General features: G+C 35.3%; 1 protein-coding gene across 1 annotated transcript; it reads right to left on the minus strand.

Annotated features, from left to right (window-relative positions):
• Window positions 1-526: 526 nt before the first annotated feature.
• LOC132546044 (vesicle-associated membrane protein 4-like) lies at window positions 527-9,542 on the minus strand. The gene is made up of 8 exons (XM_060209738.1): window positions 9,427-9,542; window positions 8,751-8,817; window positions 8,510-8,556; window positions 7,790-7,840; window positions 6,278-6,378; window positions 5,593-5,672; window positions 3,766-3,817; window positions 527-1,481 (listed from the first exon to the last, which is right to left on the minus strand). Exons 2-8 carry the CDS (start codon window positions 8,814-8,816, stop codon window positions 1,444-1,446), a joined length of 435 nt encoding a protein of 144 aa, XP_060065721.1. The 5' UTR covers window position 8,817; window positions 9,427-9,542; the 3' UTR covers window positions 527-1,443.
• Window positions 9,543-16,109: the final 6,567 nt, after the last annotated feature.

Raw genomic sequence — 16,109 nt, forward strand, 5'->3', positions numbered from 1 at the left:
ATACAATGTACATGTCTGATGACACAGGAATTACATTAAATATACAATGTACATGTCTGATGACAAAGTAATTAAAAACATTAAACTTACAATGTTCAAATCTGATAACAGAGTAATTACATACTTAAAATATACATCTCTACTCCAATATTACTACCATGATTTATTTATATCTTATCTAATAATCACAATGAAGGAATTACAAATTATGACACAGGAAACATTAAATATACAATGTATGTTGATCACACAATACATTAAATATAATGTACATATGATGATCACACAATTACATTAAATATACAAGGTATGTTGATCACACAATACCTTCCCAAGAATGGCGAGGTATGTTGATCACACAATACCTTCTAATAATGACGAGGTATGTTGATCACACAATACCTTCCAATAATGGCGAGGTATGATGATCACACAATACCTTCCAAGAATGACGAGGTATGTTGATCACACAATACATACATTAAATATACAAGGTATGTCTGATCACACAATTACCTTACCAATAATGGCGAGGTATGTTGATCACACAATACCTTCCAATAATGGCGAGGTATGTTGATCACACAATACCTCCCAATAATGGCGAGGTATGTTGATCACACAATACCTTCCAATAATGGCGAGGTATGTTGATCACACAATACCTCCCAATAATGACGAGGTATGTTGATCACACAATACCTCTCAATAATGACGAGGTATGTTGATTACACAATACCTCCCAATAATGGCGAGGTATGTTAATCACACAATACCTTCCAATAATGGCGAGGTATGTTGATCACACAATACCTTCCAAGAATGACGAGGTATGTTGATCACACAATACCTCCCCAGAATGGCAAGGTATGTTGATCACACAATACCTCCCAATAATGACGAGGTATGTTGATCACACAATACCTTCCAATAATGACGAGGTATGTTGATCACACAATACCTCCCAAGAATGACGAGGTATGTTGATCACACAATACCTTCTAATAATGACGAGGCTAAGGATATGTCAATCAAGACTTTCAATAAATAAAAAACCCAGTCGTGTTCACACATTCACTAACAGATCAACCATTTCTGTCAACATTCCAGAAGCAATAGAACCCAGCATTTGCAGAAGCAGCAAAAATGGCAGATAAAGGATAATAGGTTTACAACAAACCCCTTTAACCAAATAATATACAAAAGAAAAAATCTGGGTTACATATAAGTTTTTCTACACATATATTTACATAAATAAGAATATCTCACTCGCATGTGGAAGGAGGATACATGGTGGGTAGCACCCGAGCCTCCCTCAGGTAGTGTAATGTAAATAGCAGATCCAATGTTATAGATCTCAAACATGCCGCCATCAGTTTCTTTAAACACGGATCTCCAGCTACAATCACTGCTCTCCAATATGCCTCTGTTAGCTCTCCTGTACTACCCATTGTTTCCAGTGTGACTCGCAATGATTGGAACTGTCCAAGAAAACCAAAACATTAATATCTTGTATGAATAATTCTGGATTTGTACTTTACAATTATTTACTACTTGCATTAATTGTAAATTTTTACTGTGTATAGGCTTAACTGTAATTTAACCTATTGAGAGAAACCCTAGCAATATCCTCCATGAATTATCACAAGCCATTCGATATCAAAGAACATAGCGTCCGTGGGCCTCGTATATAGCTTCATGAGAAAACGGTTAATATTATCATTTTTGTAAACACTCCTCTTTTGTGACAGCTTACAGAGTGGGCATGTGACATGAGATAGGAAAATTAGAATCAGTCATCAACTTAATTATGAAAGATATGGAAAATAGAAACCAATACACATGTATCTGTAAAATTGCAAAATATGGGGTTAGTTTTATACTATAAATAATAAAAAATATTGGTTTGTAAAGTAAATGGTTTTATAGATCTTTTTACTCTATTGCATACATGGTACTGTGAAGTGAAGGGTTTTCATACCGTAAAACATAAATCTATTAGTTTGTACTGTTGGGTAGGTATAATTTGTATGATATGTCCCTGGTGCTGTAAAGTGAACTGTTTTATACTATAAAACATAAATCTATTAGTTTGTACTGTTGGGTAGGTATAATTTGTATGATATGTCTCTGGTGCTGTGAAGTGATTTGTTTTACACTATAAATCTATTAGTTTGTACTGTTGGGTAGGTATAATTTGTATGATATGTCTCTGGTGCTGTGAAGTGATTTGTTTTACACTATAAATCTATTAGTTTGTACTGTTGGGTAGGTATAATTTGTATGATATGTCTCTGTTGCTGTGAAGTGATTTGTTTTACACTATAAATCTATTAGTTTGTACTGTTGGGTAGGTATAATTTGTATGATATGTCTCTGGTGCTGTGAAGTGATTTGTTTTACACTATAAATCTATTAGTTTGTACTGTTGGGTAGGTATAATTTGTATGATATGTCTCTGGTGCTGTGAAGTGATTTGTTTTACACTATAAATCTATTATTTGTACTGTTGAACATATAAGGTATAATTTGTATGATATGTCTCTGGTGCTGTGAAGTGATTTGTTTTACACTATAAATCTATTAGTTTGTACTGTTGGGTAGGTATAATTTGTATGATATGTCCCTGGTGCTGTAAAGTGAACTGTTTTATACTATAATACATAAATCTATTAGTTTGTATTGTTTGGGAGGTATCGTCTGTATAATACATCCCTGGTGCTGTAAAGTGAATTGTTTTATACCACAAATCGTATATCTATTATTTCTTCTGTCATGAACATATAATCTGCATTATACATATATTATCCGACACCTGCTCTTTGACCTTACCCTGCAAATCTCCTCCGATATAAACTAGTAATAGTACACTTGATGAACAAGACAGGAACTATTCTCTGGTAAAAGGTACAAAAGACGGAGAGGTGAACCATTCTCTAGTAAAGGCTAGTAAATGTACCGTACACTAGACAAACAGAGAGAAGAACTACTCTCTGGTAAAGGTACACTAGACAGACAGAGAGAGGTACTACTCTCTGGTAAAAGGTACACTAGACAGAGAGAAGAACTACTCTCTGGTAAAGGTACACTAGACAGACAGAGAGAAGAACTACTCTCTGGTAAAGGTACACTAGACAGACAGAGAGAAGAACTACTCTCTGGTAAAGGTACACTAGACAGAGAGAGGTACTACTCTCTGGTAAAGGTACACTAGACAGAGAGAGGAACTACTCTCTGGTAAAGGTACACTAGACAGACAGAGAGAAGAACTACTCTCTGGTAAAGGTACACTAGACAGAGAGAGGTACTACTCTCTGGTAAAGGTACACTAGACAGAGAGAGGAACTACTCTCTGGTAAAGGTACACTAGACAGACAGAGAGAAGAACTACTCTCTGGTAAAGGTACACTAGACAGACAGAGAGAAGAACTACTCTCTGGTAAAGGTACACTAGACAGACAGAGAGAGGTACTACTCTCTGGTAAAAGGTACACTAGACAGACATAGAGAAGAACTACTCTTTGGTAAAAGTACACTAGACAGAGAGAAGAACTACTCTTTGGTAAAAGGTACACTAGACAGAGAGAAAAACTACTCTTTGGTAAAGGTACACTAGACAGACAGAGAGAGGAACTACTCTCTGGTAAAAGGTACACTAGACAGACATAGAGAAGAACTACTCTTTGGTAAAAGGTACACTAGACAGAGAGAAGAACTACTCTTTGGTAAAAGTACACTAGACAGAGAGAAGTTCTCATTACTTACTGATTATAACTGCCAGTATAATTACAATAACCAGCACCAGTATTATCTTCATCTACAACAGAAAAATAAATTGGAATTATCCTCATCTATGATAGGAATCATCTATTTAACTGGTTTAATATCTTCTACTACAGCCTTTCTGCCTTTCAGCAGATAAGAGGAAGATAAGTAGAGAGGAAAAAGTATGAAGTGATGGCAGAGAGTGGGGTACAGATATAAATGATAGCAAATAAGTCAGTATTATCTTAAACTACAACAAGCAAGTATTGATTATCTTCATTGAAATTCGAAAATTCAAATTATTCACATCTACAACAGAAAAATAGGTCGGGATTATCTTCATCCTGTGTTCAGTGGAGATACATAAAGCTTTTTTTTAAACTTTAAAATCAAATGACAGAATGATATTCTTTTTATATATGTGTATGTAGAAGAAAGATATTCAAAGTGAAGAATGACAAAACGTGGTAAATCATTTAGTAGAGTCTCTGGCTTTTTTAAAATCTTTTTGTGACCCTCAAGTGTAATACCGTTCTCCTACATATACCACTAAAAAGTCTTACAATCTTCAACAACAATGGAAAAAGTAAGTAAGGATTATCCTCTGGAATGGAAACGGGTCAGGATTTCCTTCATAAGACAATGAATTAGGTGGGCATTACCTTTACCTACAAGGAAGCAATGCCAATATTATTTACATCTTGGATGACAACAAGGTCAAGATTATCTTCATCATAAAGGGAAATAATTTCAGGATTAATAGCATCTTCAGATGAAACAATTTCAGGATTATCTTGATCTTAATTGGAAACAGTGTCAGGATTATCTTCATTTTAGATCCATATAATGTCAAAATTATCTTAATCTTCAAGATGAAATAATGTCATGATTATCATCATATCAAGATGAAATTGTGTTGGGATTATCTTCATATCAAGATGAAATAATGTCAAAATTATCTTCATATCAAGATGAAATAATGTCAAAATTATCTTCATATCAAGATGAAATAATGTCAAAATTATCGTAATCTTCAAGATGAAATAATTTCATGATTATCATCATATCAAGATGAAATAATGTCATGATTATCTTCATATCAAGATGAAATTATGTTGGGATTATCTTCATATCAAGATGAAATAATGTCAAAATTATCTTCATATCAAGATGAAATAATGTCAAAATTATCTTCATATCAAGATGAAATAATGTCAAAATTATCTTCATATCAAGATGAAATAATGTCAAAATTATCTTCATCTTGAAATGTATCAAGGTCAGGATCGATCTTTTCATATCTATTTTTCAAACATGGTCATACCTTTTCTATATAATGGCAGGAGTTCAAAAGTAAGCACTGCCTATAATTCTTTTTGTCAATATACTAGAACAGAATCATTTGACATCCAGACTACAATATGTATCCTGTAATTATATACATTTTTTATTAAAAATTTCTTAAGGTCAATGCTGTATAGTTATTATATTTAATGCGCCTTATATTTCATGGCCTTCTCAGTCTTGGTTAGTTCATGGGGATTAGATTTCACATCTACGTTCCTTAAGATTTTAATTATTTGTAAAGTATCTACCCTTAATGACTACAAAATTCAATTCCTCACAAATGTTACTTATACATTACTTCACACAAACACATAAGCTCCTCCCATCATCAAGTGGTTGGATACAACTTGTAATCTTGCATCTGTTAGCTATGTTTGGTAACTTTTATCCTCCTTTATATGAATAGGTTTTCACCTACATTACCAAAGGGTTGACATCCAAATAGATTACTTTAAAAAATTGATGAATCAAAGCTGTTACCTTGCAATTTTTCCACCACATGCTTTTTCTCAGGTCACGGGAACGGGATCGAAACAAATCTGAATTGCTAGCCAAATTGTCTAAAATCAAGAAAAATATATGTTATCAAAAACATGTCAGCAATGTATGTAATAGACAGGATCAAATTATGTCTTCTGATGTATTAAAACAACCCAGATTTCATCTGACAAATACAATGCAAATATACATAAGGTCCTGGTAAATGTAAAAGAACAATCTAGCCTCCATCAAACAAAGACAATACATCCACACAGGGCCCTGCTAAATGTAATGGAACAATCACACCTTCATCTGACAAAGACAACACATACAGGGCCTTGTAAATGTAAGTGGAAATCCACCAATCAATAGACTAGTAATGTAAATCTGTATTTACATTTAGGGCCCTGGTAAATGTATTTCAAATTTTCTCTATTACCTGTTCCTTCCATGTTACATCCAAAAGGTACATTGCTAAATCAACTGTTCCTATTAAATATATTGAAAAATAATTAATACCAAAGATACCCTATTAAATGACTTGTATCTGCATCTCTTGGTACATCATTTGTACCTTAAATATCCTGATAAAAGTTTTATATCTTAATTCTGCTACCTTAGTTGCACCTTCATGACATTGCAGATGGAGTTATATCTTACAATCCCTGTTCCATAATTAACTTACCAGATTTGTCCTGTAGATCTTCAAGACGGTCGCCGCGGTCAATCACTTTACCCATATTATCTTTCATAATACCTACAACATCATCCACCTGGTTCTGGAGTCTATACGAGTAAAAAAAATCCTCCAAGTATTTCCATAAACAACATATGTCAGTAATGTTAACAACAAACACCAAACAAATAAACATGTAACAATCAATAATAGGAATCATGATGATAAAAAAATATCACACAACATTATTTATCCCCCAATCTGTATTTTGGCAAGCTTAGATAGCAGAACAATAATATTTATCGTAGATAAATGTAAAATGTCAGGGTAGAAATGGCCTCCAGAACTTTATACACATTACAGTGAGTAATTACATCAAAACCTGGAGAAAAATCACAAGCAAACACTTTTCTTAGCTAAATGAAGTCTGTGGAATTGGCTAAACGGAATACTAGACATAGTTCAGAACTAAAAGTGGGACAGCCTGAGAGACAGACAAGAAAATAACAGCATCCCCTTCTGATCACCAGTTAAAGCAATATCAAACCATTTACAGGCTTTATTTTCAACTGTGTGAAATTCTTTAGCTCAACCAATTGGATTTGTGGTCTAGCTTTAAATGGAGACACTTGGAAAAAGTGACTTTAGTTACATAGACAATAGAGGCCCTATTGAATTAATAAGGAGTAGTCAAAAATGTACTGCCATCACTGGGGATACAAATAAGGATGGCCTTTTCCGACTTCCTACCACTTAACTATGGGAAATTCCCACCATTTGACACAAGAATGACGATCTGACTCTCCTTATTTAGGAATACTTTCTCTAACAACCTCTTCACTTCTAAAGATAACCACCAAGCAGCTTCTCAAGCTCCAATGAATCCTCTCAGTCTTCTATAGCTAGACGGAGTGATACAAATTGCCCTTCCCCTACATGAGGATCAAACTCTCAAGGGGTCTCTGCATTGGGTACTGGTAGGACCGTACCCTACAATAGTTGCTGGTTGTTAACCAATCCATTATCATTGGATAAAATCTTTTTCAGTATAAAGAACTGGGGAAAATTACATTCCTGTCAAGAACCAGGACAAAATTTGAACATGTCATGATGATAAAGAGATTAACCTTCAGAGATAAAGACACAAGCTCCATTCAGCTGAGATACAGAGGTACCCTACACACTTAACACTATGTAAAAGCCACAATGACCTGCTTCTTTCATATTTTGTATGTAGGACAAAATGTGCAAAAAGCTAAGCATGAGTTCACCAGAAAGCTTTCAGAAGAAACCAAATTTTCACCAGTAAACATATTTTCCTTCATTTATTCTTCATGTCTTCATTACAGTGCTATTCCAAGTTAAGATAAAAACACCATCAAGAAATTAATGGATTTTATTCAATCTTGAATAATCTCCCAAACATTTTTTGTTCTGAATTTAAATAACACTGTTCAATACTTGTTATATTGTGTGAAACAGATAAGCAAGTACTGAATGTCATTTCATTTTCAGAAATACCTGTTTATCTTGGGGTCTTCTCTTAGAGAATTGGTCTTCACATTGGGACCTCTGAAAGACGACAAGAGAAACATCAATAACTTAGACTGCCGAGGATACTTAAAGCATATATAACATGAAATAGAAGGGTTACAAATAAAGATTATCATATATAGAAAAGAACTCAACTTAGTGTCTTACTCTCAGGATTAGTTATATATAGACAAGTGTCAGACTTATCATCTTACTCTCAGGATGAGTTATATATAGACAAGTGTCACACTTACTGTCTTACTTACAGGATAAGTTATATATAGACAAGTGTCAGACTTACTCTCAGGATTAGTTATATATAGACAAGTTTCAGACTTACTGTCTTACTAACAGGATGAGTTATATATAGACAAGTGTCAGACTTACTGTCTTACTAACAGGATGAGTTATATATAGACAAGTGTCAGACTTACTTTCAGGATAAGTTATATACAGACAAGTGTCAGACTTATCGTCTTACTCTCAGGATGAGTTATATATAGACAAGTGTCAGACTTACTTTCAGGATGAGTTATATATAGACAAGTGTCAGACTTATCGTCTTACTCTCAGGATTAGTTTTATATAGACAAGTGTCAGACTTACTGTCTTACTCTCAGGATGAGTTATATAGTCAATTGTAAGAGATTCAAAATGGATGTAGTCTGTTATTCTCTAAGCTACATATGTATAAATTTTTGAACTTACTGTAGAAAGAAATCTTCCTCGTCAGATCCTGCCTCTAGTAAAGCCCTCTGTAACAGGAAACATAGGTTAGTCCTCTACACTATAGCTGTAATGTCTGCATTGCTTAAACATTCACTTACATCAGCTCACAGATTATTTGCATTAAACAATGATAACTAAAGTTTACACATACATCAAATAATGGTTAAACTGACATTTTATGATGGTTACACTGCGTGATATTAAATTGTCTGTTACTTACAGTTTCAGCACTTCTTGAAGAGGCATAGTCACCACTGCCAGGGTTACGAACAAATTTTGGAGGCATCCTTCAAAATAACATCAGGATTTCAAAACCAGAAATGCAAATGAGTTAAAACACACGAGTGAAGTGTTTAACCAATATGAGGATATCAAAATACTGCTTATAGTGTAAAACACTGCAGGTCGTATGATATTTATTGTATATGGACAGTTGGATGTTTAGTTTTTATTGGTATTTATTCATATTATAATATCAACTTGTCACAGATACAATTCATGTATATATAGTGACAGCGAAACATGAGCTATACACTTCTAATTTTCATTTAGGATCTTTTATATGTAACATGCCATACTTAGCCTCGAAGTGAATACACGCATCACATTTTTTTGTTTTTTTTTTGTTTTTTTTTTAATAGATTGTTGACCATACTTAAAGGTTGTTGACCATATTTTTGGTTGTTGGCAAAAATTATAGGATGTAGACCATATTTATAGGTTGTTGACGTTATTTAAATATCGGGTGAATGAATACTTATAGAAAGTAACATTCTAAATTGTAACGCAAAAAACAACAAGATGTGCATATGACAACCGCATCAAACATCATTGATTATTATATTACTTAGAGTGACACCAATGAAATTTTACCAGCCATGTCATAAGTTACTTACTTGTTTATCCAGACGAAATAGTGTCTTAAACTTTTGATCGGTGGATTAAGTCATAATATTGAGGACAACGAAAGAAAACAACATTTGACAATTGCCGAACTGCAAATGTGTCAAGCAGGAAGTGGGATTCTCGATAGCAATACTACATACTTTCGGAAGTTACTAGTTTTCACATTCGGAACACATCGCCTCCATTGCAGTACCTTCCAACGACGAAATGTGACCGAAGAAAAACTAATAAGAACTAGGTCCTTCACGCTGACAATGCCAGTGTACAAGTTTCATGTTGAGATGAGAAAATGTCACTTATGCTTCTGAGCCCTTCCCTCCGTATGTTAAAGGTATCTCGCGCCATCGTATCTAAGAAAGTGACGGCATTTTGGTCAGTACGATTCGGCTTGCTTGGCAATGTGTGAAATCGATTTTTAAGAGTTAGCTGCTATATATGGACACCAAAAATATGAACATTAGCACCTTACTGGCAAATAGTCCCTTACACACAAGTGTTGGCTAGAACATTTATCACAGATAAAACAGCAAGATATTCATGAATGGATGTCAACATGTACATATTTCTTTCTATTTGTAGGATGCCAGTGTTCAGTCCCTGAACGATAAGTTGTCTTCTCGTTGGAGGGATTGTATATGTCACTCACTTTTATTCCATGCGTTAATTTTACTACATTAAATTATTTTACATTAAATATTTAAGTCCCCTAAACGAAGTGGGCGTAGGTGGCTATCCTTTTTTCGACCGAACACCAAATATGGCGGCAAGAACCTCTGATTGGTTAAAATGTAATAATTATTATTATTATTATTATGTTTATTCAGGCAAAGGCATAATAAAATTACACATTACAAATATTACATAAGCAATTCAATAACAATTAAAATCAGTAATAAATTATTGTGGATTTCTTAAAATTATTAATTATAAAATATAAAATATCACAGAAGAATTTCACATACCTTAAAACATCACAGTTTAAACTAGTATCGCAGAAATTAAATTACACTGTGCTTGCAAATCTTCTAAGTAAAATAGTTGAAAATTTTAGAAATATCAATAAAAACGGAAGAAATTTGATAAAACCAGATGAAAATGCCTTTGGTCTTGGATTACCCATAAAGCCTATGAAATAGGCTTATTTCCAATGGGGTCCATTAATAGATTATAGTAATAGATTATAATTTAAAAACCGTTGGTCAGGTTGAAATGAAACTTGGAGTGAATATTGATGATTTCTGATTGAACAACGGAGGTGTTCAGTTCCTGAAACATGAAAAAAAAATGTTTAAAACTGTCATAGTGTTTGTCAGTGGGCTCATCCATGCCTAACCACGTTTTTAGGTGTATTAGCATCTGTTTTCAAGTGTTGTCTTCCGTGTGGAAATGCAGCTCGCACGATGAAGATCCCTCTGCGGTCTTCGAAAAATAACAGACATGACAACGTCGCCAGGGCAAGGTTAATAATAGGGACTATATCATTTTGACAGCTTTCCAAAATATTCTGAACACAACGAAACTCACTGTTCCATGAGAAACAATAATCCAGATATATACCTAAAAGCTTTTAATTGTCCACTTGTTTCAATTCAGTGTCGCCAAGTTTCAGACTAAGTTTACCATCTGTAGTCCTGGAGAGTTTCTCTTTTGAAGCAGCAATCATACGTTTTGTTTTTTGTTTTTTTTTTTTGGGGGGGGGGGCATTTATAATCATTTTGTTTTCATTACAACAATTTGTTACATTCAAACGGAGACGGAGAAAGTGAGAGTTTCATTAAATGCTTCCGGAATAACTTAATATATCAACATGTTAATAATTTTATCAGAAAAAAGGAAAGGTAATGATCCTGGTATTCCGGAACTCAATATCACCAATGAAAAGGAAATGATAACCATAGTTCAGTCGGAAAAAATGACCTAGCTTTTGCACCAAACTGGAGAAGCTTTTTGATAGAGAGCTTCATTTCAAATGGAATGAGGGCGATTATATAGGAATGAAAGAAAGTTTATCAAATAAATGGCCTTCACTTCTTGAAGGAAACGTACAGAAAATTTGGATAAAATTTCTGAATATCATTAATTTCTAGTCTGGAAACAATAGCCCTACACAAAAGTTCCAAACCAATAATAATCATCAAACGGACAACATACCACTAAGAAGATTCAGTTCTGAAGAAAAAATATTAGAAATATAGAGCATGACAACGATGTGTAGAAACAAAATGTGGTGAAAAATACAAGGAATTTCCTAGAATTAGAAACCAGCTATAATGGAAAATAATCAAATATAAAAGAGAATTCCCAGGATATCAAAGATCAACAAAGATATTCTGAAATACGTTCATACAAAAAGAAGAGTAATGAATGGAATCTCGCACTTAAATCCTGGATGGAAGTGTCCAAAAGACGACAGTAAATGATAAGGTGAAAGTAGAATAAGAGAATCGCCACAGTGTAACAGTCGATCTTCAAAGGTGTAAATCGGAAGGACCAGTATTCACAGTGGAAACATTTGAAAATCTGATCGGTCTTAATTAAAGCAAATCTCCAGGACAAGAAAAGGGTTTATCCAAAGGTTTTGAAGTAATAACTCAAAAAAATTGTGTTATTCTGTCAAATATTTCGAACAAATCACTTATCTCTGGCAAACTATCGAAACAGTGAAGAGAAGCAAACACTTCACGGTTATTTATAAGGCTGTAAGATGATCAGCTGGACGTGGTTTATATAGACGGGTGTTATTGATAAAGACGGTCAGCTGGACGTGGTTTATATAGGCGGGTGTTATTGATAAAGACGGTCAGCTGGACGTGGTTTATATAGGCGGGTGTTATTGATAAAGACGGTCAGCTGGACGTGGTTTATATAGACGGGTGTTATTGATAAAGACGGTCAGCTGGACGGTTTATATGTTATTGATAAAGACGGTCAGCTGGACGTGGTTTATATAGACGGGTGTTATTGATAAAGACGGTCAGCTGGACGGGTGTTATTGATAAAGACGGTCAGCTGGACGGGTGTTATTGATAAAGACGGTCAGCTGGACGTGGTTTATATAGACGGGTGTTATTGATAAAGACGGTCAGCTGGACGTGGTTTATATAGACGGGTGTTATTGATAAAGACGGTCAGCTGGACGGGTGTTATTGATAAAGACGGTCAGCTGGACGTGGTTTATATATACGGGTGTTATTGATAAAGACGGTCAGCTGGACGTGGTTTATATAGACGGGTGTTATTGATAAAGACGGTCAGCTGGACGTGGTTTATATAGACGGGTGTTATTGATAAAGACGGTCAGCTGGACGTGGTTTATATAGACGGGTGTTATTGATAAAGACGGTCAGCTGGACGTGGTTTATATAGACGGGTGTTATTGATAAAGACGGTCAGCTGGACGTGGTTTATATAGACGGGTGTTATTGATAAAGACGGTCAGCTGGACGGGTGTTTTTGATAAAGACGGTCAGCTGGACGTGGTTTATATAGACGGGTGTTATTGATAAAGACGGTCAGCTGGACGGGTGTTATTGATAAAGACGGTCAGCTGGACGTGGTTTATATAGACGGGTGTTATTGATAAAGACGGTCAGCTGGACATAGTTTATATAGACGGGTGTTATTGATAAAGACGGTCAGCTGGACGTGGTTTATATAGACGGGTGTTATTGATAAAGACGGTCAGCTGGACATAGTTTATATAGACGGGTGTTATTGATAAAGACGGTCAGCAGATGGACGGGTGTTATTGATAAAGACGGTCAGCTGGACGTGGTTTATATAGACGGGTGTTATTGATAAAGATGGTCAGCTGGACGTGGTTTATATAGACGGGTGTTATTGATAAAGATGGTCAGCTGGACGTGGTTTATATAGACGGGTGTTATTGATAAAGACGGTCAGCTGGACGGGTGTTTTTGATAAAGACGGTCAGCTGGACGTGGTTTATATAGACGGGTGTTATTGATAAAGACGGTCAGCTAGACGTGGTTTATATAGACGGGTGTTATTGATAAAGACGGTCAGCTAGACGTGGTTTATATAGACGGGTGTTATTGATAAAGACGGTCAGCTGGACGGGTGTTATTGATAAAGACGGTCAGCTGGACGTGGTTTATATAGACGGGTGTTATTGATAAAGACGGTCAGCTAGACGTGGTTTATAAAGACGGGTGTTATTGATAAAGACGGTCAGCTGGACGGGTGTTATTGATAAAGACGGTCAGCTGGACGTGGTTTATATAGACGGGTGTTATTGATAAAGACGGTCAGCTAGACGTGGTTTATATAGACGGGTGTTATTGATAAAGACGGTCAGCTGGACGTGGTTTATATAGACGGGTGTTATTGATAAAGACGGTCAGATGGATGTTTATATAGACGGGTGTTATTGATAAAGACGGTCAGCTGGACGTGGTTTATATAGACGGGTGTTATTGATAAAGACGGTCAGATGGATGTTGTTTATATAGACGGGTGTTATTGATAAAGACGGTCAGATGGATGTGGTTTATATAGACGGGTGTTATTGATAAAGACGGTCAGCTAGACGTGGTTTATATAGACGGATGTTATTGATAAAGGTGGTCAGCTGGACGTGGTTTATATAGACGGGTGTTATTGATAAAGATGGTCAGCTAGACGTGGTTTATATAGACGGATGTTATTGATAAAGGTGGTCATCTGGACGTGGTTTATATAGACGGGTGTTATTGATAAAGATAGTCAGCTAGACGTGGTTTATATAGACGGGTGTTATTGATAAAGATGGTCAGCTAGACGTGGTTTATATAGACGGGTGTTATTGATAAAGACGGTCAGCTGGACGTGGTTTATATAGACGGGTGTTATTGATAAAGATGGTCACCTGGACGTAGTCTATATAGACGGGTGTTATTGATAAAGACGGTCAGCTAGACGTGGTTTATATAGACGGGTGTTATTGATAAAGACGGTCAGCTAGACGTGGTTTATATAGACGGATGTTATTGATAAAGACGGTCAGCTGGACGTGGTTTATATAGACGGGTGTTATTGATAAAGACGGTCAGCTAGACGTGGTTTATATAGACGGGTGTTATTGATAAAGACGGTCAGCTGGACGTAGATTATAGGGACATTATGAAATCTTTTGATAAGGTTTTCGGTTATTCAAAATGGTGATGTAGTCGATATATCTACTGAGGCAACAGGTTTGTCATATGATGATGTAGTCGATGTATCTACTGAGGCAACAGGTTTGTCATATGATGATATAGTCAATGTATCTACTGAGGCAACAGGTTTGTCAAATGATGATGTAGTCGATGTATCTACTGAGGCAACAGGTTTGTCATATGATGATGTAGTCAATGTATCTACTGAGGCAACAGGCTTGTCAAATGATGATGTAGTCGGTATATCTACTGAGGCAACAGGTTTGTCATATGATGATGTAGTCAATGTATCTACTGAGGCAACAGGTTTGTCATATGATGATGTAGTCGATGTATCTACTGAGGCAACAGGTTTGTCAAATGATGATGTAGTCGATGTATCTACTGAGGCAACAGGTTTGTCAAATGATGATGTAGTCGATGTATCTACTGAGGCAACAGGTTTGTCATATGATGATGTAGTCGATGTATCTACTGAGGCAACAGGTTTGTCATATGATGATGTAGTCTATGTATCTACTGAGGCAACAGGTTTGTCATATGATGATGTGGTCAATGTATCAGCTGAGGACCTGAATGATATTCAGTGGCAGATTTGGAAGAATGAATATTCAGAAATGTAGGCCAGATGAACCACTGTGAAACTCTGTCAGGATGGGGAAAAAGATGTGGAGATAGACATACGAAGGGTTGTTGATCTCTTTAGGAGAGAAGCTTTGTCACATCAATACCTTGATACCTCAGGTGTAATGATTCATAATGTACACACCAGAGTGAAGATGGACGATGGATCTGCCATATCTCGTATAGATACATCCGAGGTAGTGTTTTGTCATTGAATAATGTTACTTTTCAGATCTAGAGTTAGTGTGAGAAAAGAAATGTGCTCATTTCAGCGGATGCTGATTATTTGTCAAGAATTATGCCGACATCAGAAAAAAATGGACGAGTCAATATTAAAGATAATATATATCCATGCGACCGTCACTAATTCACGGTGTTACATAGTAAGTTGGCACACGTGTCTGACAATCTTTCCCGCCAAATGGAATCAACTGATTTGCTTTTTCATCAGTTGTCTGGCTGTTTCGTCATAGCGTATAACGTCCAATAAATCATAAATAATATTGTTTAAAAACATTGTACAAATGTAAATATAAGAAATATTTGTTTTCCTATTTGTTGTCAACTGGTGCGTAAACTTTTTTTTTAATAAGATACGTATATTTCAACATAACGCACTAACGTCTGGGTACAGAACGCACATATGTACCAACTTTTACACAATTGAATCTAATCCAGTTTGATAATAAACTTGTTAGAGCTTATCTCTTATTTAGACTTCAGGATAAATAAAAAACATTGATGATTCCAGTGTCATTTTCTTTATTTAATATTTAATGAGCGTTACAGAAACAAAGAGTCCAACTATGAACTTTTGGAGGCATAGTAAAAGTTCGTTATGAAAAGGTGTTAGACACGTCTTATATTCATATCAGAATATTTTTGACGTTCGT

Source organism: Ylistrum balloti, unplaced genomic scaffold, assembly GCF_031769215.1.
Source record: "Ylistrum balloti isolate Yb309-2 unplaced genomic scaffold, AGI_CSIRO_Ybal_v1 Utg369874, whole genome shotgun sequence".
Classification (NCBI taxonomy): domain Eukaryota; kingdom Metazoa; phylum Mollusca; class Bivalvia; order Pectinida; family Pectinidae; genus Ylistrum; species Ylistrum balloti.